The sequence below is a fragment of the Sorex fumeus genome, unplaced genomic scaffold (assembly GCF_029834395.1).
Source record: "Sorex fumeus unplaced genomic scaffold, SorFum_2.1 ptg000015l, whole genome shotgun sequence".
NCBI lineage: Eukaryota > Metazoa > Chordata > Mammalia > Eulipotyphla > Soricidae > Sorex > Sorex fumeus.
Window position 1 is genome coordinate 20,951,530 of NW_026606072.1, and position 17,962 is coordinate 20,969,491.

Genomic DNA, 17,962 nt, shown 5'->3' on the forward strand with positions numbered 1-17,962 from the left:
GAAGTCATGAAATTTACATACAAGTGGTACAACATGGTAAGTATCATGCTAAGCGAAATGAGTCAGAAAGAGAGGGATAGACATAGAAAGATTGCATTCATCTGGGGGACATAAAGTAACAAAGTATGAGATTAATATCCCAGAATTGCTGAGATCAGCACCAGGAGGATTACTCCATAGCTTAGAGGTCAGCCGGGCATTCTAGGGGAAAGGGCAGCTCAGACAGAGAAGGGAGCACCAAATAAAGGATGTTTGGAGGATCCTCCCAGGAGGGGAGATGCATGTCGAAAGAAGACTATGGACTGAACATGTTTGCCACTCAATGCCTCTTTTGCAGACCACAACACCCAAAAGGAGAGAGAGAACACAAGGGATTGCCCTGCCACAGAGGCAGGGTGGGATGGGGGGGTGCGGGTGGGGGGAATATTATCCATGGTGGTGAAAATGGGCACTGGTGGAGGGAACGGGTATTTGATCATTGTATAATTGAAACCCAAGCACAAAAAATTGTAAATCTACAACTGTACCTCATGGTGTTTCACTAATAATAAAAAAAAAGCCATGGGGAAAAAATTAACATTAAACAAGCAATTCCATAACAATAAAATAAAAAATTCTTGAAAAAAAATTTGAGAAATCGAGTGCTTACCTTCAATGCTGAAAATTTGTTCTCCTAATGTCCCAGCCTTTTCCAACAGAGCTGCCTCATCAGACACATTGTAAAAGTACCTTTCAGTTGGATTACTGGCAATTGCCTTGATTTCCTTTATTAAATTTTTAGTATCAAGGGCGTTCCTGTTTAAATACCCAAGGACCTTAAAGTAGTGGAAAAAGAATAAGTCATTATTTCTGTATCTCACTTTCTCTATTAGCATGTTCTAATCTACTTTTGATGACAACAAGTTCTCTGGAGAAGAAAGTCAAGCAACACTTCCATAACCCCCTAGTTTACCAGCAGCGAAAATCAGCAAAACAGCAGAGATAGAGCAAGTGTTCCCTTTTATGTAAAAACTATGCACAGCCCGTTAGAAAGTGTCATTCTGGGAAGTGATGTTATAATGGAAATTATACTCATTTGGAAGAAAAGTGAAAAGAAAAGGCACTTACTGCTATGCCAAACCTCAGAATGTTGTCATCATTACACTTATCAATCACAGATTTTAGATGTGAACCATCATGCGATTCTCCATCAGTCACAACCACCATAACTTTGGTAGCACTTGGTCTTCCCCCAAACTCAGCTGAATATGCACGGTCTCTGTGGAAGATAAAAATTAAAGATTCATGGGGGTATGGTGCCACCAGCAGGTCAATCTGTACCTGTGGGGTGAGTGTATCAGCAGCCTGATGGCAACTTCAGACTTCCAGATACCCCAAAATTGCTGCTGTGCCTTTGGCCAGGCCCTAAAAACATGGGGCAACCAATGTATATATCACCATCAAGGTGATTTAAATAGTAGATATATATCTTTCCATTTTGGCATGCATTCACTTCCTTTTATTTTATTTTTGTTTTTGTTTTTAGGTCACTCCTGGTGGTACTTTGGGGACCATATGCAGTGCCAGTGATTTACATGGAATCTACCATATGCAAAGCAAATACCCAGGATCAACACCTCCTTTCTTTAAACTCTTTATTTGGGAAACTTAGTAAGTAACAAATAATCACTATATGACTGTCATTCCATTCTTTATCGATTTATTCAAGCGGGTTCCAGTAACGTCTCCATTAGTCCCAACTCTGAGATTTGAGCAGCCTCTCCTTACTTGTCTTTCCAAACGCTGCCGTATTGGAGGCTCTTTCAGGTCAGGGGAATGAGACCCATTATTGTTACTGTTTTTGCAATATTGAATACACCACGGGTAGCTTGCCAGGCTCGGCCGTGGTGCGATATTCTTAGTAGCTTGCCGAGCTCTCCGAAATATATGTATTTCCCTCTATGATTTCTTGCTTACTGTCTGAACCCCATCAAATATGGTGTGGTAATTATGGAGAATGGGTAGGGAAAGTCTTATGATGTGGTCCAGGAATATGTTCACTCATATGTAGGGCTGGAGCGATAGCACAAGGGCTGGAGCGATAGCACAGCGGTAGGGCGTTTGCCTTGCACGCAGCCAACATGGCCGACCCGAGTTCGATTCCTCCGCCCCTCTCGGAGAGCCTGGCAAGCTACCGAGAGTATCTCACCTGCACGGCAGAGCCTGGCAAGCCACCCGTGATGTACTCAATATACCAAACACAGTAACAACAAAATCTCCAATGGAGACGTTACTGGGCCCGCTTGAGCAAATCGATGAACAATGGGAGAGCCTTTTTATTTTATTATATGTGAGGGTCAGCCCGAGCGTGTGGAAAGTGGCCTGGAGCATGGTGGCAGTTGGATTGTGGAGGTTGGCTGCTGGGGCTGGGTCCCTTGGGGCAGGGCGGGCTCTCACCTGCTCCCCTCTGGGGCACCCCCGAGTGAAAAAACCCTGGTGTGGAGTCCCAACAAATAATATACAATACTATTTTAATTAGCTCCACCAACTGAGAACTGGAGCAACAGCACAGTGGGTAGTGCATTTGCCTTTCACACAGGCAACCTGGGGTTGATTCCTCCATTCCTCTCGGAGAGCCTGGCAAGCTACCGAGAGTATCCCACCTGCACGGCAGAGCCTGGCAAGCTTCCCGTGGCATATTTAATATGCCAAAAACAGTAACAACAAACCTCGCAATGGGGATGTTACTGGTGCCCTCTTGGGCAAATTGAACAACGGGAGGACAGTGCTACAGTGCTACTATTTTAATATTCAATTTTCTATGAAAGGATGTAGAACCTATACATTGACCAGCAGTCTCAGATCTTTCGGTTTCAAAGAAGATCTTAACAAGGTCAATAAAGATTAACCAAACTAGTCTATATTCTCTGCTAGTGTTAAGAGACCATAGGGAGCGTCCACACTTGATGGAAGTAGCATCTGAAATACACCCAGAAAAGGGAGGAACAGACACCCTAGGAAATTCAGAAATAGAAATACAGGATGTGGTGACTGACCAAGTGTAATCTAAGGAACAGCAGGGAGAATAAAGAAAACTAAATTTTTCGAGTCTGCATGACTAGAGGATATAGATGCTTGTATGAATACAAATGACAAAGTCATGAAGAGGGATGGAAAAGGAAAAGAAAAGGACCACTTTAGAATTTACTGTATTTGATAACTTAGAGCGATAGCACAGTGGTAGGGCGTTTGCCTTTCGGACAGCCAGGCCAGCCAAGCCGGGTTTGATTCCTCCACCCCTCTCGGAGAGCCCGGCAAGCTACTGAGAATATCTTGCCCATGCAGCAAAGCCTGGCAAGCTACCCGTGATGTATTCGATATTACAAACACAGTAACAACAAGTCTCAAAATGGAGACGTTACTGGGCCCGCTTGAGCAAATCGATGAACAATGGGAGGACAGTGTTTGTTTTGTATTTGATAAAGAAGCCGAAATATCAGATAAAGACATTAAGCATCAGCTGGATGCCTGTTGGGATTTTGGAGGAGCGCTAAGGGCTGACTACATAGCAAGGAGGCAAGGCAAGCTCCCTGGGGATGAAGCTGAGCTATGAAAAAAAAAAGAAGGTACTTATTAGTGATGTCAACACTAAAAGGAGCAAGTGAACAGGCAAAGTGTTGACAACATTTTCACATTTTTAAGAATTCTAACAGATCAGGGAAAGTGGGTAGGAATAACAGCATCGGCTTATAATTATCAAATTTCAGTGACGTTCAGGGAAAAATCAGGAAGCAGATTTTTTGTTTAGGGGGCCACACTCAACTATGCACAGGACTAACTCCTGGCTCTGTACTCAGAAATCACTCCTGGAAATGCTCACGGGACCATATGGGAGGTCCAGGATCAAAGTTTGGTTGGTTGTGTGCAAGGGAAGCGCCCGATCCACTCTACTATCTCTCACTCCCAGGTAGTTGCTTTAAAGGAAGAAAGGTAAACTTACTCTCCTTATTATTTATTTGTTTATATATTTATTTTAACAATGAGAGTATTTCATGGTTTTGTAAAAGTATTTGATTAAGCAGAAGAGAGGATAAAGTGAGACTGAGAAAATAATCAGGGCTAAAATTCACAAAATATTCTAGTCTCTTAATCCACACCACATAGATTGCAACATCATTAAACTTATTCCTTTCCATCCAAACTCTTCCTCAATCACTAACAGTTAAGAGTTTATAGTCTTTATTAATTTCCAAGAAAACTCCATTAGCTTGACTTGTCTGTGACTTTGATAAGTATTAACAAATCATGGTAAACTGTTTCATTTTCTACCTAACATTTAAATTTCATTCAATCTATTGCATGTAAAATCTTTCAAAGTTCATGTAATATCTTTAAAATTCTAAATATAAAAATTCTATCTCCCCACTGCCTTCTTAACGTATTATCAGCAGTCTTGAACTTTACTTATCAGTTCTATACTCATTAGGGCCTTATTATTTATCTTTTGTCGTTTCTTTTTCTTTTAAGTACTTCACTTTCATCAAAATATTGCTGTCAGAGACAGTAATAACTCACCTCGCATATTCAATTGCTTTGAATGTATTCGTGAGGTCCCCACCAAGTTGTTTTGTCCGGGATGTTGCTTTAATCATTTCATCTTTGGTTTTGTAGGTGTTCAAGTTAAATATAACTCTTGGATTATTGGCATACTGGATTAACCCCACCTATAAGGAGCAGAAGTTTAAATACTGTCATTAAATCATGAATAATTTCTATTCAAAAACATAGTAAAAATCAAAAGTACAATTAAACTTAGACTGATTTCTTAATAAAAATGTTCCCTATTTTGTTCTTAGTTATTTTTCTCCTAATGGAATAATGTCTTTGTTCTGATTATCTTTTATAACAGAGCTTTTATAAGGAAAGTAACCATGATCATGTCTGATTAGGGACTCAAAATGTAATAGTTCAACATTTTAAAGTACAGTCCTATGATATTACCCTGTGGATAAATTTTACAATAAAGTTTAAAGTAGGAATGTTAAGATAAAAAATCTCACAATTAACAATATACTAAAGAATTCAAGTTGAATACAATAAAAATCAGAGTGCAAATTACTGCAATCAATTTGGAGGTATTAACTGTGTTGGATTTCCCATAAGGGTAAACTTGGGCATCATTTGAGAGAAGCTGGTATATGTTCAGAGTCAGGAAGTTAACAAACTGTTTTTTAAAATTTTCTTTTATTTCCAGCCATTTATTTTTATTAGTGAAACACCATAAGGTACAGTTACAGGCTTACAAATTTTTGTGCTTGGGTTTCAGTTACACAATGATCAAGTACCCATCCCTCCACCAGCGCCCATCCTCCACCACCACAGGTCCCAGCATTCCTCCCACCCCCCATCCCCCCATCCCACCCTGCCTCTGTGGCAGGGCATCTCCTTTTGTTCTCTCTCTCTCCTTTTGGGTCCTGTGGTTTGCAAGAGAGGCATTGAGTGGCAATCATGTTTGGTCTATAGTCTACTTTCAGCATGCTTCTCCCACCCTGGGAGGATCCTCCCAATACCCTTTATTTGGTGCTCTCTTCTCTATCTGAGCTTCCTTTTCCCCTAGCATGTGTGGCTGGCGTCCAAGTCATGGAGCAAAATTCCTGGTACTAATCTCGGCCACTCCTGGGTGTTAGTCTCCTATTTTGTTTCTTTATGTTCCCCGGATGAATAACAAACATTTTGACTTCAAGAAAATGACAGCAAAGAGCCTAACTTGAGAGAGCTGAGAGATATAAGTCTGAACACACGCTTTATGTGCAGTAGCCCAGATTTGATTCCTAGCACCATCTGATCCTGAGTATTGCTAGGAGTGGTCCCTTAGCATAGAGCAAGGAATAGCTCCAAGTACCATAGGCACCACCCCCCCAAAAAGTAAATTCTATACCAAGAAGGTCAAAACCCTTTGTTAATGTTCTTGTTCTGGGCATTTAAATCATTCTCTATGAGTAGAAGTTGAGGCCTCCAGAACATAAGTGGGCATAAGAGATGAATGGTGATAGTGCCTCTGAAATAGAGGTCAATATTTCCAAAGAGTGGAAGGGATAAGGTCTGGATTTCTGAGTTCAATCAGTTAACTAGAAAGACAGTTACAAAAGTTCTGGGAATATGATAAATAATATTATACTCTCTTCAAAAAAGATATAAGAATCCAGGGAGAGAGAATGATAAAAATAAGAATTTTTAAATCTAAATCTTAGAGGAAAATAGGTAGTAGAAACACCCTTTGCACAGCCCTAGAACTTCTGCATGAAAAAAGAGCAGGCTGAATATAGATTTAAAGAAATGTGGTTCATAGAATGAGGGAACTTACAGAAAGGTTATGTTCAGCTGCTAAGAATACAAACTAAGAGAAATCACTTCTAGAAATGAAGAGAGTGCAGTGCAGTCAGAGATGGAGGAGGAAGGTATGAACTCCACAGGAGGACCCTTAAATGATATGGACTTCAGAAACCAGTGTTATCTTTATGGAGTCTTACTTTATAGAATTTTCTGGTTAAAGTACATCATTGATACTGCCATTATTTCTGTAGGGACTTCACATCCTTATTAAAAAGAAATGCCCTGGGAAAAAACATGCACTAATAATTTAAAATACTATATAGCAAAGCTTCCAAGTAAGTATCAATATAGATAACTATAAAAAAAATAAGGAAAATCTGTTCCAACAGTTTTACAAGATAGTGGGCATGGGGTTATGAAATGCAACCTAAGAACATATGCAGGAAACACAACCAACAAGTATCTGGTTCAAGGCGCTGCTCCCAGAAAATGACACATCAAATAGCAGAGCACAAAGAAAGGGGGGGAAAAGTTTAGAATGAATGAATAGTACTTAACCTTCTAGAAACGTAAAACTCTTGCTTCAGAACTCTTGCTTCAGAATTGCCTACCTCAAGAAGATAGAGAAGAAAGTTGAAGTTTCTTTAAAACATAAACAACCATATATATTATTTAAATGATATTTCTGGTGAAAAAAGGAAAGCTAGGTTAGAATATGATAAAGTTAAAAACAATCACTTGATCACTTGATCACCTGACATTGCGTTACTCATTGATTTGCTTGAGCAGTTTTCGTAATGTCTCCATCTGTCACTGTCGCATGCTAATGTAGCCCAATTGCATCTGCTTATTCTAGGAACACAAAGAGCCTCAAACTGATTGTTCAGGGTCTTGACGAAGAAGTCTGACAATCTCATAGGTGGGCAGCCATGAAATCTTTTGACGGCCTGTGGAATCCAGTCCGTAATGGCTCTAGTCCAGCGGTCGTCTCCAAATCTCATTACATGTCCAGTCCATTTGATTTTCGATGCCTTGGCAAACGAGACAGCGTCCCTGATTCTTGATCGTTGAGGGAGGTTGGAACTCCAGATTCTTTCTCTCATTTGAGTGAAGCATGATACTCCAAGCATATCTCTTTCAATTCCTATTTGGGAGACTGAATAGCATTCTCATTCTGTTTTCATAGGGCCCAGGTCTCTGAGGTGTATGTTAATGCAGGAAGAATAGTGGAATTGAAGACATGTGCCTGGAACCAGAGATTCTTCGTCCTCCTAGCTATTTCTTCAACGTTCTTGAAGGCATTCCAAGCCGCTCTGTTCCTTCTGCGCAACTCAGGTGCCAGGTTATTCGTCATGTTGACTTCTCGACCTAGATACACATAACTGCTGCATTTGGAGATGTTCGTCCCGTTGAGAGTGAATGAAATGTCAGGAATGATGAACATTAGACAGAGTGGCATCTTGAACTCCCGAGAAACCTCAATGAGCTTGGTTATCATGTGGATATGATCAATTGTGCTAAATCCTTTGCAGAACCCGGCTTGCTCGCATGCTTCATCTCGTGTTCTGCCAATCCTATTCAGGATGACTCAAGTGAACAGCTTGTAGACAACAGACAAAAGGCAGATCGGGAGATAGTTGCCAATGTTGTGGATGTCTCATGGATAATCTTCTCTAATGCCCTTCTGGAAGATGTGATAGATCCATCAGAACATCCGAGGGCAGTCATATTGGTCTTGTAGTTGGCGAAGGATAGGCGGGCATTATGAATGCTTTTCCCAGCTTCTGCCGCATCTGCCAGCACTGCTGCTCTTCTCTCTGAGGTCTTCCTTTATTGCTTCTCTGCACTGCTTAGAGAGCTTGGGCCTTCGCTTGTGGTTGCCTGAGGCTTGCACCAAGCCACATTGGCGAATGAGCTCAAGAGTTTTCAAAGACAGGCGTCTTTTTGTATCTATCTCTCGGTGTTCCTCGCACAATCATGGTGGTGCTGAACCAGTCGATCATATTCCTCATCAATGTTGTCAAGGACGGCATCTTCCCGTGTTGCCACAATAGTGCCAAAGAGCTCTCAGTTGGTGGTTGTTCTGGGAGTTCTCTTCTTAAACTTCACAGCGCTTTCTCTCCGCTCTGTGAAGTAGAATTTTGCATGAAGGAGACAGTGGTCTGATCCCGCTTGGAATTTTGGGACAACAGCGACATCAGTCAGGCAAAACTGTTGATTGAATATGATGTGGTCAATTTCGTTCTGGAACCGACCCCCAGGAGAATCCCATGTCCAACGTTTAGATTCGGCCTTCTGGAATTGTGAGTTACCATGGATGGTCTTGGTCAGCATGATGAACTCAGACAGTCTCTCATCCTGTTCGTTCCATTCTAGGCCATGGGTCCCAAGGTGGAGTTATTCTGCTGATCTTTCAGTCCTATCTTGGCATTAAAATCACCGACAATGATCTTATAGAAGGTGTGGTCTTTATAGAACTTCTCCAGCTCCATGTAGAACTTCTCAATTTCTCCTTCATCATAATTGGATGTTGGTGCGTAGACAATGAAGATAGAAACTGCCAGCTGTGAGCCATATCTATTCGAGTGTAATCATCTGATTTGGGTTGTTAGGCATTCAAATGAATTAATGTTTATGGCCAAGTTTGTGTTGACAAGGACACCGACACCACCGACACCTCTTTTATCGCATGTTCCGAGGAACAGTTCTTCCCCAGTGTCGAAAATGGCGTGATGTGATTGATGCCTTCTCGTCTTGGTCAGACCAATGATGTCGTGCTTGATCTTTTGCACTTGCACCATCAGGTCCTTGATGGATGAATTTGATGCCAGCATATGTTCATTGAAAGTACAGACAGTCATTTTTGTCTTTCTTCGTTGTGGCAACCTAGGTCAGCCCTGAGATTTTATCAGCCTCTCCCTCATCCTTCCTAACGCTGCCATATTGGTGCCTCTTTCTGGGTCAGGGGAATGAGACCCATTGTATTTACCGGTTTTGGCATATCGAATACACCATGAATAGCTTGCCAGGCTCTGTCATGTGGGCGGAACACTCTCGGTAGCTTGCCAGGCTCTCCGAGAGGGATAGAGGCTTTTAGTTAAAAACAATAAATGGAAAAATTATGTTGTCTATGAAATTATTTATTAAGAATCTTACAATTCAAGGATGATTTGTTTTTGCAGTAAGGCATAAACAAAAGAACCTCATTGCCCTTAGGGGAAGTGCCTTCTTGGTCCAGTAAGCAAGATGCAGGATAAAATTATATGTTGGTTTATAAAACATACAGATAAATTTATGAAGTAGAAGGAAAATGTAGACAACCTAAGAAAATTAAAATATACTATATTACATATCCAGTGTTTATATTAGAAAAAGATATCTAAGTCTAAAGAGCCACATCAAACAACATCCTAGACTAGCAACAATGTGATACATATCTCAATGAACTTTTAAGATTTTCCTTAAATTTATTTAATATGGACATTTGAGAAACAAAAAGTAAGACTTAAGTCTAACAATATTTTCTATTAAAGAAAGCTGTGGACTTATATGTATATTATTGACATCCATACCTGTGTCTTTTTGGGGCCTATATCTAGGCCACTCACAAATTTTTCCAAAAAATTCTTCACTGCTTCCCAGGGATAAATACTGTTGGATTCATCACATACGACCACAACATCTATGAGGGAAGGGCAATCTGTAGAGGAAGAAATAAAGGAAAGAGATTTCGTAAGTCCAACTTCACATTCACATAAAACTGAGAATGAAAGGAAACTGAGTTGAAATGGGACTTAGGTGGAAATATACTGATATGCTTCCCCTCAGGCATTGCTCAGACCTTCTGCACACCCATTACTTACTCTGAACTGCAGGTGAAAAGCTTGCCAGGAGCTGAAAATTAGGACTCACGTCGGAACACACACCAGTTGTGTAATACTGATTTCCGCACTGGTGTGCCCACAGGGGACCACAGGTCTTCAAAGAAAGAAGAGGACAAAGCTTATGAAGTATGCAGCCCACCAAGCATCATTAATAAGTCTCAGAAACCACTTCATTCTTTCACAATATACAGAAATCTCTCCCAAAGTTTGCACTCTGTCTTTATGAAAGCTCTGCCTCAGTAGGACAGAAAAAAATTTCAAGCCCATTTCCAGTTGTGTGTGTTTGTGTGTATGTGTGTATGAGAGAGAGACACAGAGAGAGAATCTTGAAAATGTTACATCCAGCATATCTTTTGTGGTAGACACGCATTCCTGGAACTTCTTGTAGGTGGTGTCAAAAATTTTGTATTGACTCACACTGCATATCTTTTGTGGTAGACACGCATTCCTGGAACTTCTTGTAGGTGGTGTCAAAAATTTTGTATTGACTCAGCTCACACTGCTTTGGCTACACTAGTGCTGTTTTAGCTTCTATGTATTATTTGGTGTGATTTGTTAGATTGTTTTTGTGGTCTTGGAAGAGTCCAATTTTTCCCTCATGTGAATTCATGATAATTGTTCCTTTATTTTTATGCCATTTCTGCTTATGAAATTTTTCAAAGACACTCTACTTTCAAATAAAGAGGAGAGAATGTGGACAAGAATATTTCAACTCTTGCAATTAAATTAAAAATATTTTTGAGGGAAAGTGCACCGGAACAAATAAGTGTTAACAAATAAATGTTCACAAATAACAAATATGTCAGTAAAGGTGGCAGAGTTACCCAATAGCAGACTCTTAAAAAAAAAAAAGGGTTAGGATTACTGGGAGCTAAGAAACTGGTGTTAGCTGAGAAAGGAGCCTGTGAGCTCAGCCACTGAGCAAGACAGAGGAAAGGGATGCTTTTCTTCTGGAGGATACCCTGGAGAAAAATGAATACAAACATTATTTTTTTGTCTCTCAGTTACCTGGGTCTCAGGTACTGGATATGTTAAACAAGAATGATTATTCCTCCTATCATTGAAAGTTGTTGTAAGAATAAAATTAGCCCACAGATATAAAACACTTAGAACAGTTCATGCATATAACAGTGGTATGTAAGAGAAAATATGAGGAAAAATACATGGCAAAAACACCCTTTATACAGCCTTAGAACTTCTTCATGACAATGAAGCAGGTTGAATTCATTACTTAAAGAAATATGTTATACAGAATGAAGAACTTTAGATGCTAAGAATAGAGACGATGTGTTATCTAACTTTACGTCTTACCTAGTAACCCATCTCAATTTGATCCCAACACAATCTTTAGAGAGTACAATTTCAACTTCTCATCTTATTTTCTTCCAGGCCAGTTCATTGCTTTCATGGTACACAGCAAGAACCCTCAATCCAAAGGTTCCCAGAGGCCAACAAGATACTTAAAATAATGCTCACGGCTGGTATGGACACCAGGGCTGGCAAAGAGGGTGCCATATAAAGGATGAAGTCTACTATGGCACTGTCCTTTGGCTACTGTGAAATAGGTATCAATTTACTAAGTATCCCAAAAGTTTAAGGGAATTCAGGTAAAATTTGACATGACATCATAGTTTTAAAAAATACTCTACTAAAATCACAAATGACACTTAAGAACTCTCAGTTCCTAACTTTGTCCTAATTATTTCCTTGATGAATGTAGAATTCCCTATTCCCACTACTTAAGACCTTCAGTCAAATTTAAGTTGGCACTTGTTTTCTTGTTCATATCATTTCTATTCCAATTTTTAACATTCCACTAAACCATTTCCAAATCTCTCCTTCTCAGATGCTCTTGAGTACTAAGAGTCTCCAATTAAATAATGATTAAATCAAGAGGAAGCATTAGATGAAATAATATTGAAATTATAATAATGAAGAAAAATGGGAAAGAAGACCTATTTAAAGATTCTTCAAAGTTTAACATTATGTGAAGTTTTGGCTCAGTTATTAAAACTGAACAGAAATATATGAACTTCCAAAAAGATTGAAAAAATAAAAGGACATTTATTTAACTCAGTTTCATTGTTGGTAGGCTCAAAGGAGGAGCAGCTATTGCTACTTTCCAGGCCCAATGGACAAGCTAGAGTTTCTCTGTCTATAGAGGCTGGTTGATTTTGCCAAGTAAATCACAACTGACATTGTTTGTTTGCCAAGTGGCATTATATATTACTGACGCCCATATCTCTATCCTCAAGTTGGCATTTTTAATAACCTTGAAAAATAATTAATGAAACATTCAAGGAAAGAGTTTTTATTTAAAAAGCAATGGAAAACAGCACTAAAGTTGAAATTAGAATGTTCCAATTGGTAATGCCAGAACTACATTCCAGTTTTTAGTCCAGAATTTAAGAAGGTTAAAAAATGTGATGATTGTCCGTCTTTTCCACACAATTCTTAAGAGTATCTTAATATTTTGCTCTTTTAGGTATGTAAAGAAAACACTGGACATTTTCTTTCTTTCTCTCCAAATCTTGATCCCTTCCATACTTCCCCCCCTCCTTTCCCTCTTTTCTTGCTACAGTGACTATTAAATTAACCTCTCAAATTCTTACAATTTTATTTTACTTTACCTGAAGTAAAATATGCTTCAAAATGTGAAGCATATTATGTAATTCCTACATATCTATATATTCTTCTTTCTGAATGGTTTTAAGCATAAAATACAAAAAGGAACCAGAGATAGTACAATGTATAAGATGCTTGCCTGGTACATGACAGATCCAGGTTTAGTCCCTGGCAAACCATACGGTCCTCTGAGCACCTCTAGAAGTGATCCCTGAGTGAAGAGCCAGGAGTACTTACTTAGCATCAGTGGGTTTGGCACAAAAACAAACAAAATGGAATTAAAAACGAATAACTGGGTTGTAGCACTGTAGTACTGTCCTCCCATTGTTCATCGATTTGCTTGAGTGGGCACCAGTAACATCTCCATTGTGAGACTTGTTACTATTTTTAGCATATCAAATACGCCATGGGGAACTTGCCAGGCTCTGCCGTGTGAGCGGGATATTCTCCGCAGCTTGCCAGGCTCTCTGAGAGGGATGGATGAATCAAACTCGGGTAGGCTGCATGCAAGGCAAACACCCTACCCTTTGTGCTATCGCTCCAGCCCAACTGGATTGTAAAACATGAAAATTCGTTGAAATATTAATTTATACATTAATGTAACAGTACTTGATTGCTAATATCAAAATCTATCTTAATATTAGTAAACAATATCATTATTTTAGTAAAATTAATGATATTGTTCAAAATTAACTATATCTTAAGAATAATCCAGTTAACACAGATTCAAGTTTTGAAGATAGCTTGTCAATGGTACAGATATAATCAAAGTAAAGTTAAATTAAGCTTCCTGGGGCTGGAGCGATAGCACAATGGGTAGGGCGTTTGCCTTTGCATGTTGCCAACCTGGGTTCAATTCCCAGCATCCTATATGGTCCCCCGAGCACTGCCAGGAGTTATTCCTGAGTGTAGAGCCAGGAGTAACACCTGAGCATTGCCAGTGTGACCCAAAACAGCCAATAAAAAATAAATTAAGCTTCTGGGGACAATTTCAATAGGTCAATACAACAAGAATACATACACTTGAGCTAGTTTTAAAAATCTTTAAAAAATTTTTTTGTTGTGTGTGATGGTTTTAACTTTTTTGAGTAGTCAAAATTTTCAAGGATTTTTATATTATTTCTTCTACAAATTCTAAGCTAAAAACTTCTTTCCATTTTCAGAAAATTTGTTTTCTTTGTTTTTCCCCTTTACAGATTTGTATTTATGCATTGGTGATTTGCAATAGCTTTAGTAGTGGAGTTTTAGGCATATAGTTCCAGTTCACACCCATCACCAGAGTGTCACTGTTTCTTCACCAATGTTTCCCCACCTAAACAATTACAATCTCAGCAAAACTCAATTCTGTAAACTAACTCACAATCTCTTAACATAGAGGATTTAAGGGGTTTACTAATCAATATGAGAAAATTTCTCACATTTTCTAGTTTTTTTAATTAACTCTTCCTTTGTTTCATGTGAAATCATATTGAGATGTACAAGTTGTATGGCCCCCAACCTCCCTTGTTGAACTCAGCATTTTTTTTACTGATTTGTGATGACTTTTTACAACATTCTAGAAATTAATGAAAGTAAACACTGACATGAAATATATGAGAAACTGAACCATCTCTTAAATAACATTGCATCAGCCAACATCTTAAGGAAATGATTAAAACAAAAATACTCCTGAGCTGTGAAACCTGCTTTCTGAAACAGCAGCAGCTAGTTTGTATAGTATTAGAAGGAGAAATGAAACCTGAAATTTTCTTCTTCTTAGCAAATATGAGGCAAACTTTCCAGGGCAAAAGAATCATCAGTATTCCCTTTTATACTTCTCTTCAAAAAATTCTGTCAAAATGGTTTTATGTCTTATGAATCTTGTATCTCCGCATGTTATTACTACATACTGAATAGCCAGATAGCATGAAAGGAAAATTCAGTATTTATTTTTTAATGGTAGAATATTTAATATTCTAAAAAGGAGTGGTATTTAAAAGAAAACTGCTATACAGAAGACCAGAGTAACAAAATAGAGGTAAGATATTTGCCTTACATGAGACAGACCTAGTTTCAATCCCTAGCACCACATATGGTTCTCTGAACCCTCCAAGAGTGATCCCTGAACAGAACCAGGGTAAGCTCTGAGCACCACTGATTGTGGCCACAAAGTCAAAATGAAAAAAATATAAGTGCTGTACATTATTATATTCTGTTTAAATAGTCACACAGCAGAATCTAGACAAATTAGTTCTGTACAGAAATTGTTTACTACATAATAAACAAGTGATTGATCCATTCTAAATATTTATGCTTTTTCCTTAACTACATATTCTCTATAGTAGATTAAAATCCAGTAGATTTTAAATTCTTTAAAATCTTTAGATTTTAAAATTTTAAAATCCAATACATTTTCTCTATAGTAGACTAAAATACAGTTCTAGCTCTTTGAGGAAGAAAATTTATGAAACATCTCCTCTTGCTATTCCTACATGTAAAATATTACACAATAGATATTACAGTAGAAGATGGGATCTGTCCTCAAAAGTATAAGTTATGAAAATTCAGTATTTAAACCCTATGATCTACCGTGATATCAGGATATGGAATAGAAGACATATTTTCTTGGGAGGAATGAGGAATTGAAAAGTAAATACTCACGAGAAATCCTCCAGTCCCCACATTCCTTGTGAGTGTCAAGCCAAGGTTCATGTTGGTTTTCATCTCCGTAACATTGGGAATGGTCGTGAAAGCTTTCAGGGGGAAAAAAGTTTTAAAAGAGTAAGATCCTCGGTATTTATTTAAAGCTAATGTAAACACACACACACACATACACACACACACACCCCTTTATTTGTAGCAGTGAATTTAGTGTAATATATCCAGGTTCTCTATTATGCAATTAATTATAGGAAATGAGATGCCTTCAATGATCCAGAAGTTTATTGAAATGTATAACACTGCAGCATATACATATACTATTAGGAGATGCTACCTGGAGAAGGTTTAAAGTAGAGGTTTCTAAACCAAGTTCTGGCCATAAAAACACATATGCCCTGCCACAGAGGCAGGGTGGGATGGGGGTAAGTGGGGGGTGGGAGGGATACTGGGATCCGTGGTGATGGAAAATGGGCACTGGTGGAGGGATGGGTATTTGATCGTTGTATAATTGAAACCCAAGCACAAAAATTTGTAAGTCTACAACTGTACCTCATGGTGTTTCACTAATAAAAATTTAAAAATTAAAAAAGTAAAAATTAGAGTTAAAAAACACATATGAAGATATGATTTGGTTTCTAGTTTCAACCATCTCTGTTCTTCCAAGATCATGAATGCTTTATTCTGAATCAATAAATATATCCTTAAAGTATTGTCCATGAATGTCATATGGTAAAGATGGCACAAAGAAAGAACGGATAAATTTTAATAAGAAATTATGAGATGGACCTTGTGAAATAAGTCTCTTTGATTACCTCTTTTATACTGTTTCAGAGCATCAACCATTGTATCCATTCTTGAGATATTACAATTCCCCATATTATTTACTCATGATCTTTAATTTATGCCAAACCAATACCTGTCCCTTCTGTTTATTCCCATGTCCTAGGCTATTTTTAAACTTTACCTAACTTTACCTTACCAAATCTCCAACCACAACCTGATCCCAACAGAATCTTCAGAGAAGACAACCTCATTCAAAGACTAGTCTCAGCTTCTCATTTTCATCTAACAATAATTTCTGGAGCTCTTTTCCTTCCCTTTCTTTCCTTAGTGTCTGAGATTCGTTCTAAAACTCCTTCCACCAGTCAACAAGGACTTTGATTCTATATAGTTACTCCATCCTTAACTAATGGCCACTTCCATTCAATAACTTCCTCCCAATATACCTACAAAGTGAATCATCTTTTTATTAGAAAACTCGTATTTTAACCCCATTGAATTCCATTTTCTACTCCTATTTACTATTTTGGGGAATGGTCTACTTTCTTTTCTGGTGCACAGTTACTCTCTACTTTCTCCTGGTATACAGTTACTCTGCTACATACACTTTATTTTTTTATTTTTTTAATCTATTTTCTCCCCTCAACACTACTGGATTTATACTCTAAGCAAGAAAGTAGCCCAAAATATGATAAACTGAATTACAGAAAGAAAATGATACTTTATCTTTACACGCATTTATTATGTTAAAAATATGCTTTATTGAACCTCTCAGTATCTGTATTGCAAACCATAATGCCCCAAAGTAGAGAGAGAATATGGGGAATATTATCTTCCGTGGAAGCAACGGGAAAGTGAGAAAGGGGGGGTATACCGGGGATATTGGTAGTGGGGAATATGCACTGATGGACGGATGAGTGTTTGATCATTGTGTGATTGTAACCCAAACAGGAAAGCTTGTAACTATCTCATGGTGATTCAATAAAATTTTAAAAAATTCATTTTAACGATTTAAAAATATATACCTTATTAGAAGGATCATATATCAGTACATGTATTCTTTTAATAATAAAAATATATGTGGAGCTGAAGAGATAGTGGGTAAGGTGCCTGCTGTGAATGTGGCTGGCTCAGGTTGGACCTCTTGAACCGAATATGGTCATCTAAGTCCACAAGGGGTGATCCCTGAGTGCAGAGCCAGGAGTAAACCCTGAGCATTGCTGGGTGTGGCCCCAAACCCCAAGAAATAAAAAAAATAGAGAAATAAAAATATATGCATGAAGGGTGAGTATTCAAAACAAGCAGTAATATAAGACATGAAGGTAGACATAATAAAATTTTTAATACTGAGTCTTTGAGCACTAACATCTAATGCATTTTTTAAGAAAAAATATAAATATTATGTGAATTTCTATATGTACATACATATATTATGATTGTTGAGAATGTTGGGAGGGCACTATGGTTTCTATTACCCTGTCTAGGGAGATAGGCTGATGACCTGTCCTCGGTCTTTCACCCTCCAGCACTTGACACCTTGGATATTCCTCTAGCTCTCACACAAAGTGTTTATTAAGATCTTATAAAATGCCAGGAATTATGTGAAAATATAAAATATCAAGTATCTCTTGTCTCGAGTTCTTTATCAAGATTCCTGAATCTCTTTCTTCTTTTTCTTGATTTCCATAACACTGTTTTCCTGGCTGGAGCGACAGCACAGC

At 38.3% G+C, this 17,962-nt stretch overlaps 1 protein-coding gene across 1 annotated transcript in view; it reads right to left on the minus strand.

Moving 5' to 3' along the window:
• Positions 1-17,962, minus strand: part of ITGA2 (integrin subunit alpha 2) — an 84,724-nt gene that overhangs the window by 41,890 nt on the left and 24,872 nt on the right. The window contains exons 4-9 of the mRNA XM_056112031.1: positions 15,462-15,553; positions 10,176-10,290; positions 9,885-10,012; positions 4,555-4,703; positions 1,108-1,258; positions 650-815 (exon numbers count right to left, since the gene is read on the minus strand). Of these exons, the coding sequence (XP_055968006.1) occupies positions 650-815; positions 1,108-1,258; positions 4,555-4,703; positions 9,885-10,012; positions 10,176-10,290; positions 15,462-15,553 (801 nt within the window). The remainder of the gene's footprint in view (positions 1-649; positions 816-1,107; positions 1,259-4,554; positions 4,704-9,884; positions 10,013-10,175; positions 10,291-15,461; positions 15,554-17,962) is intronic.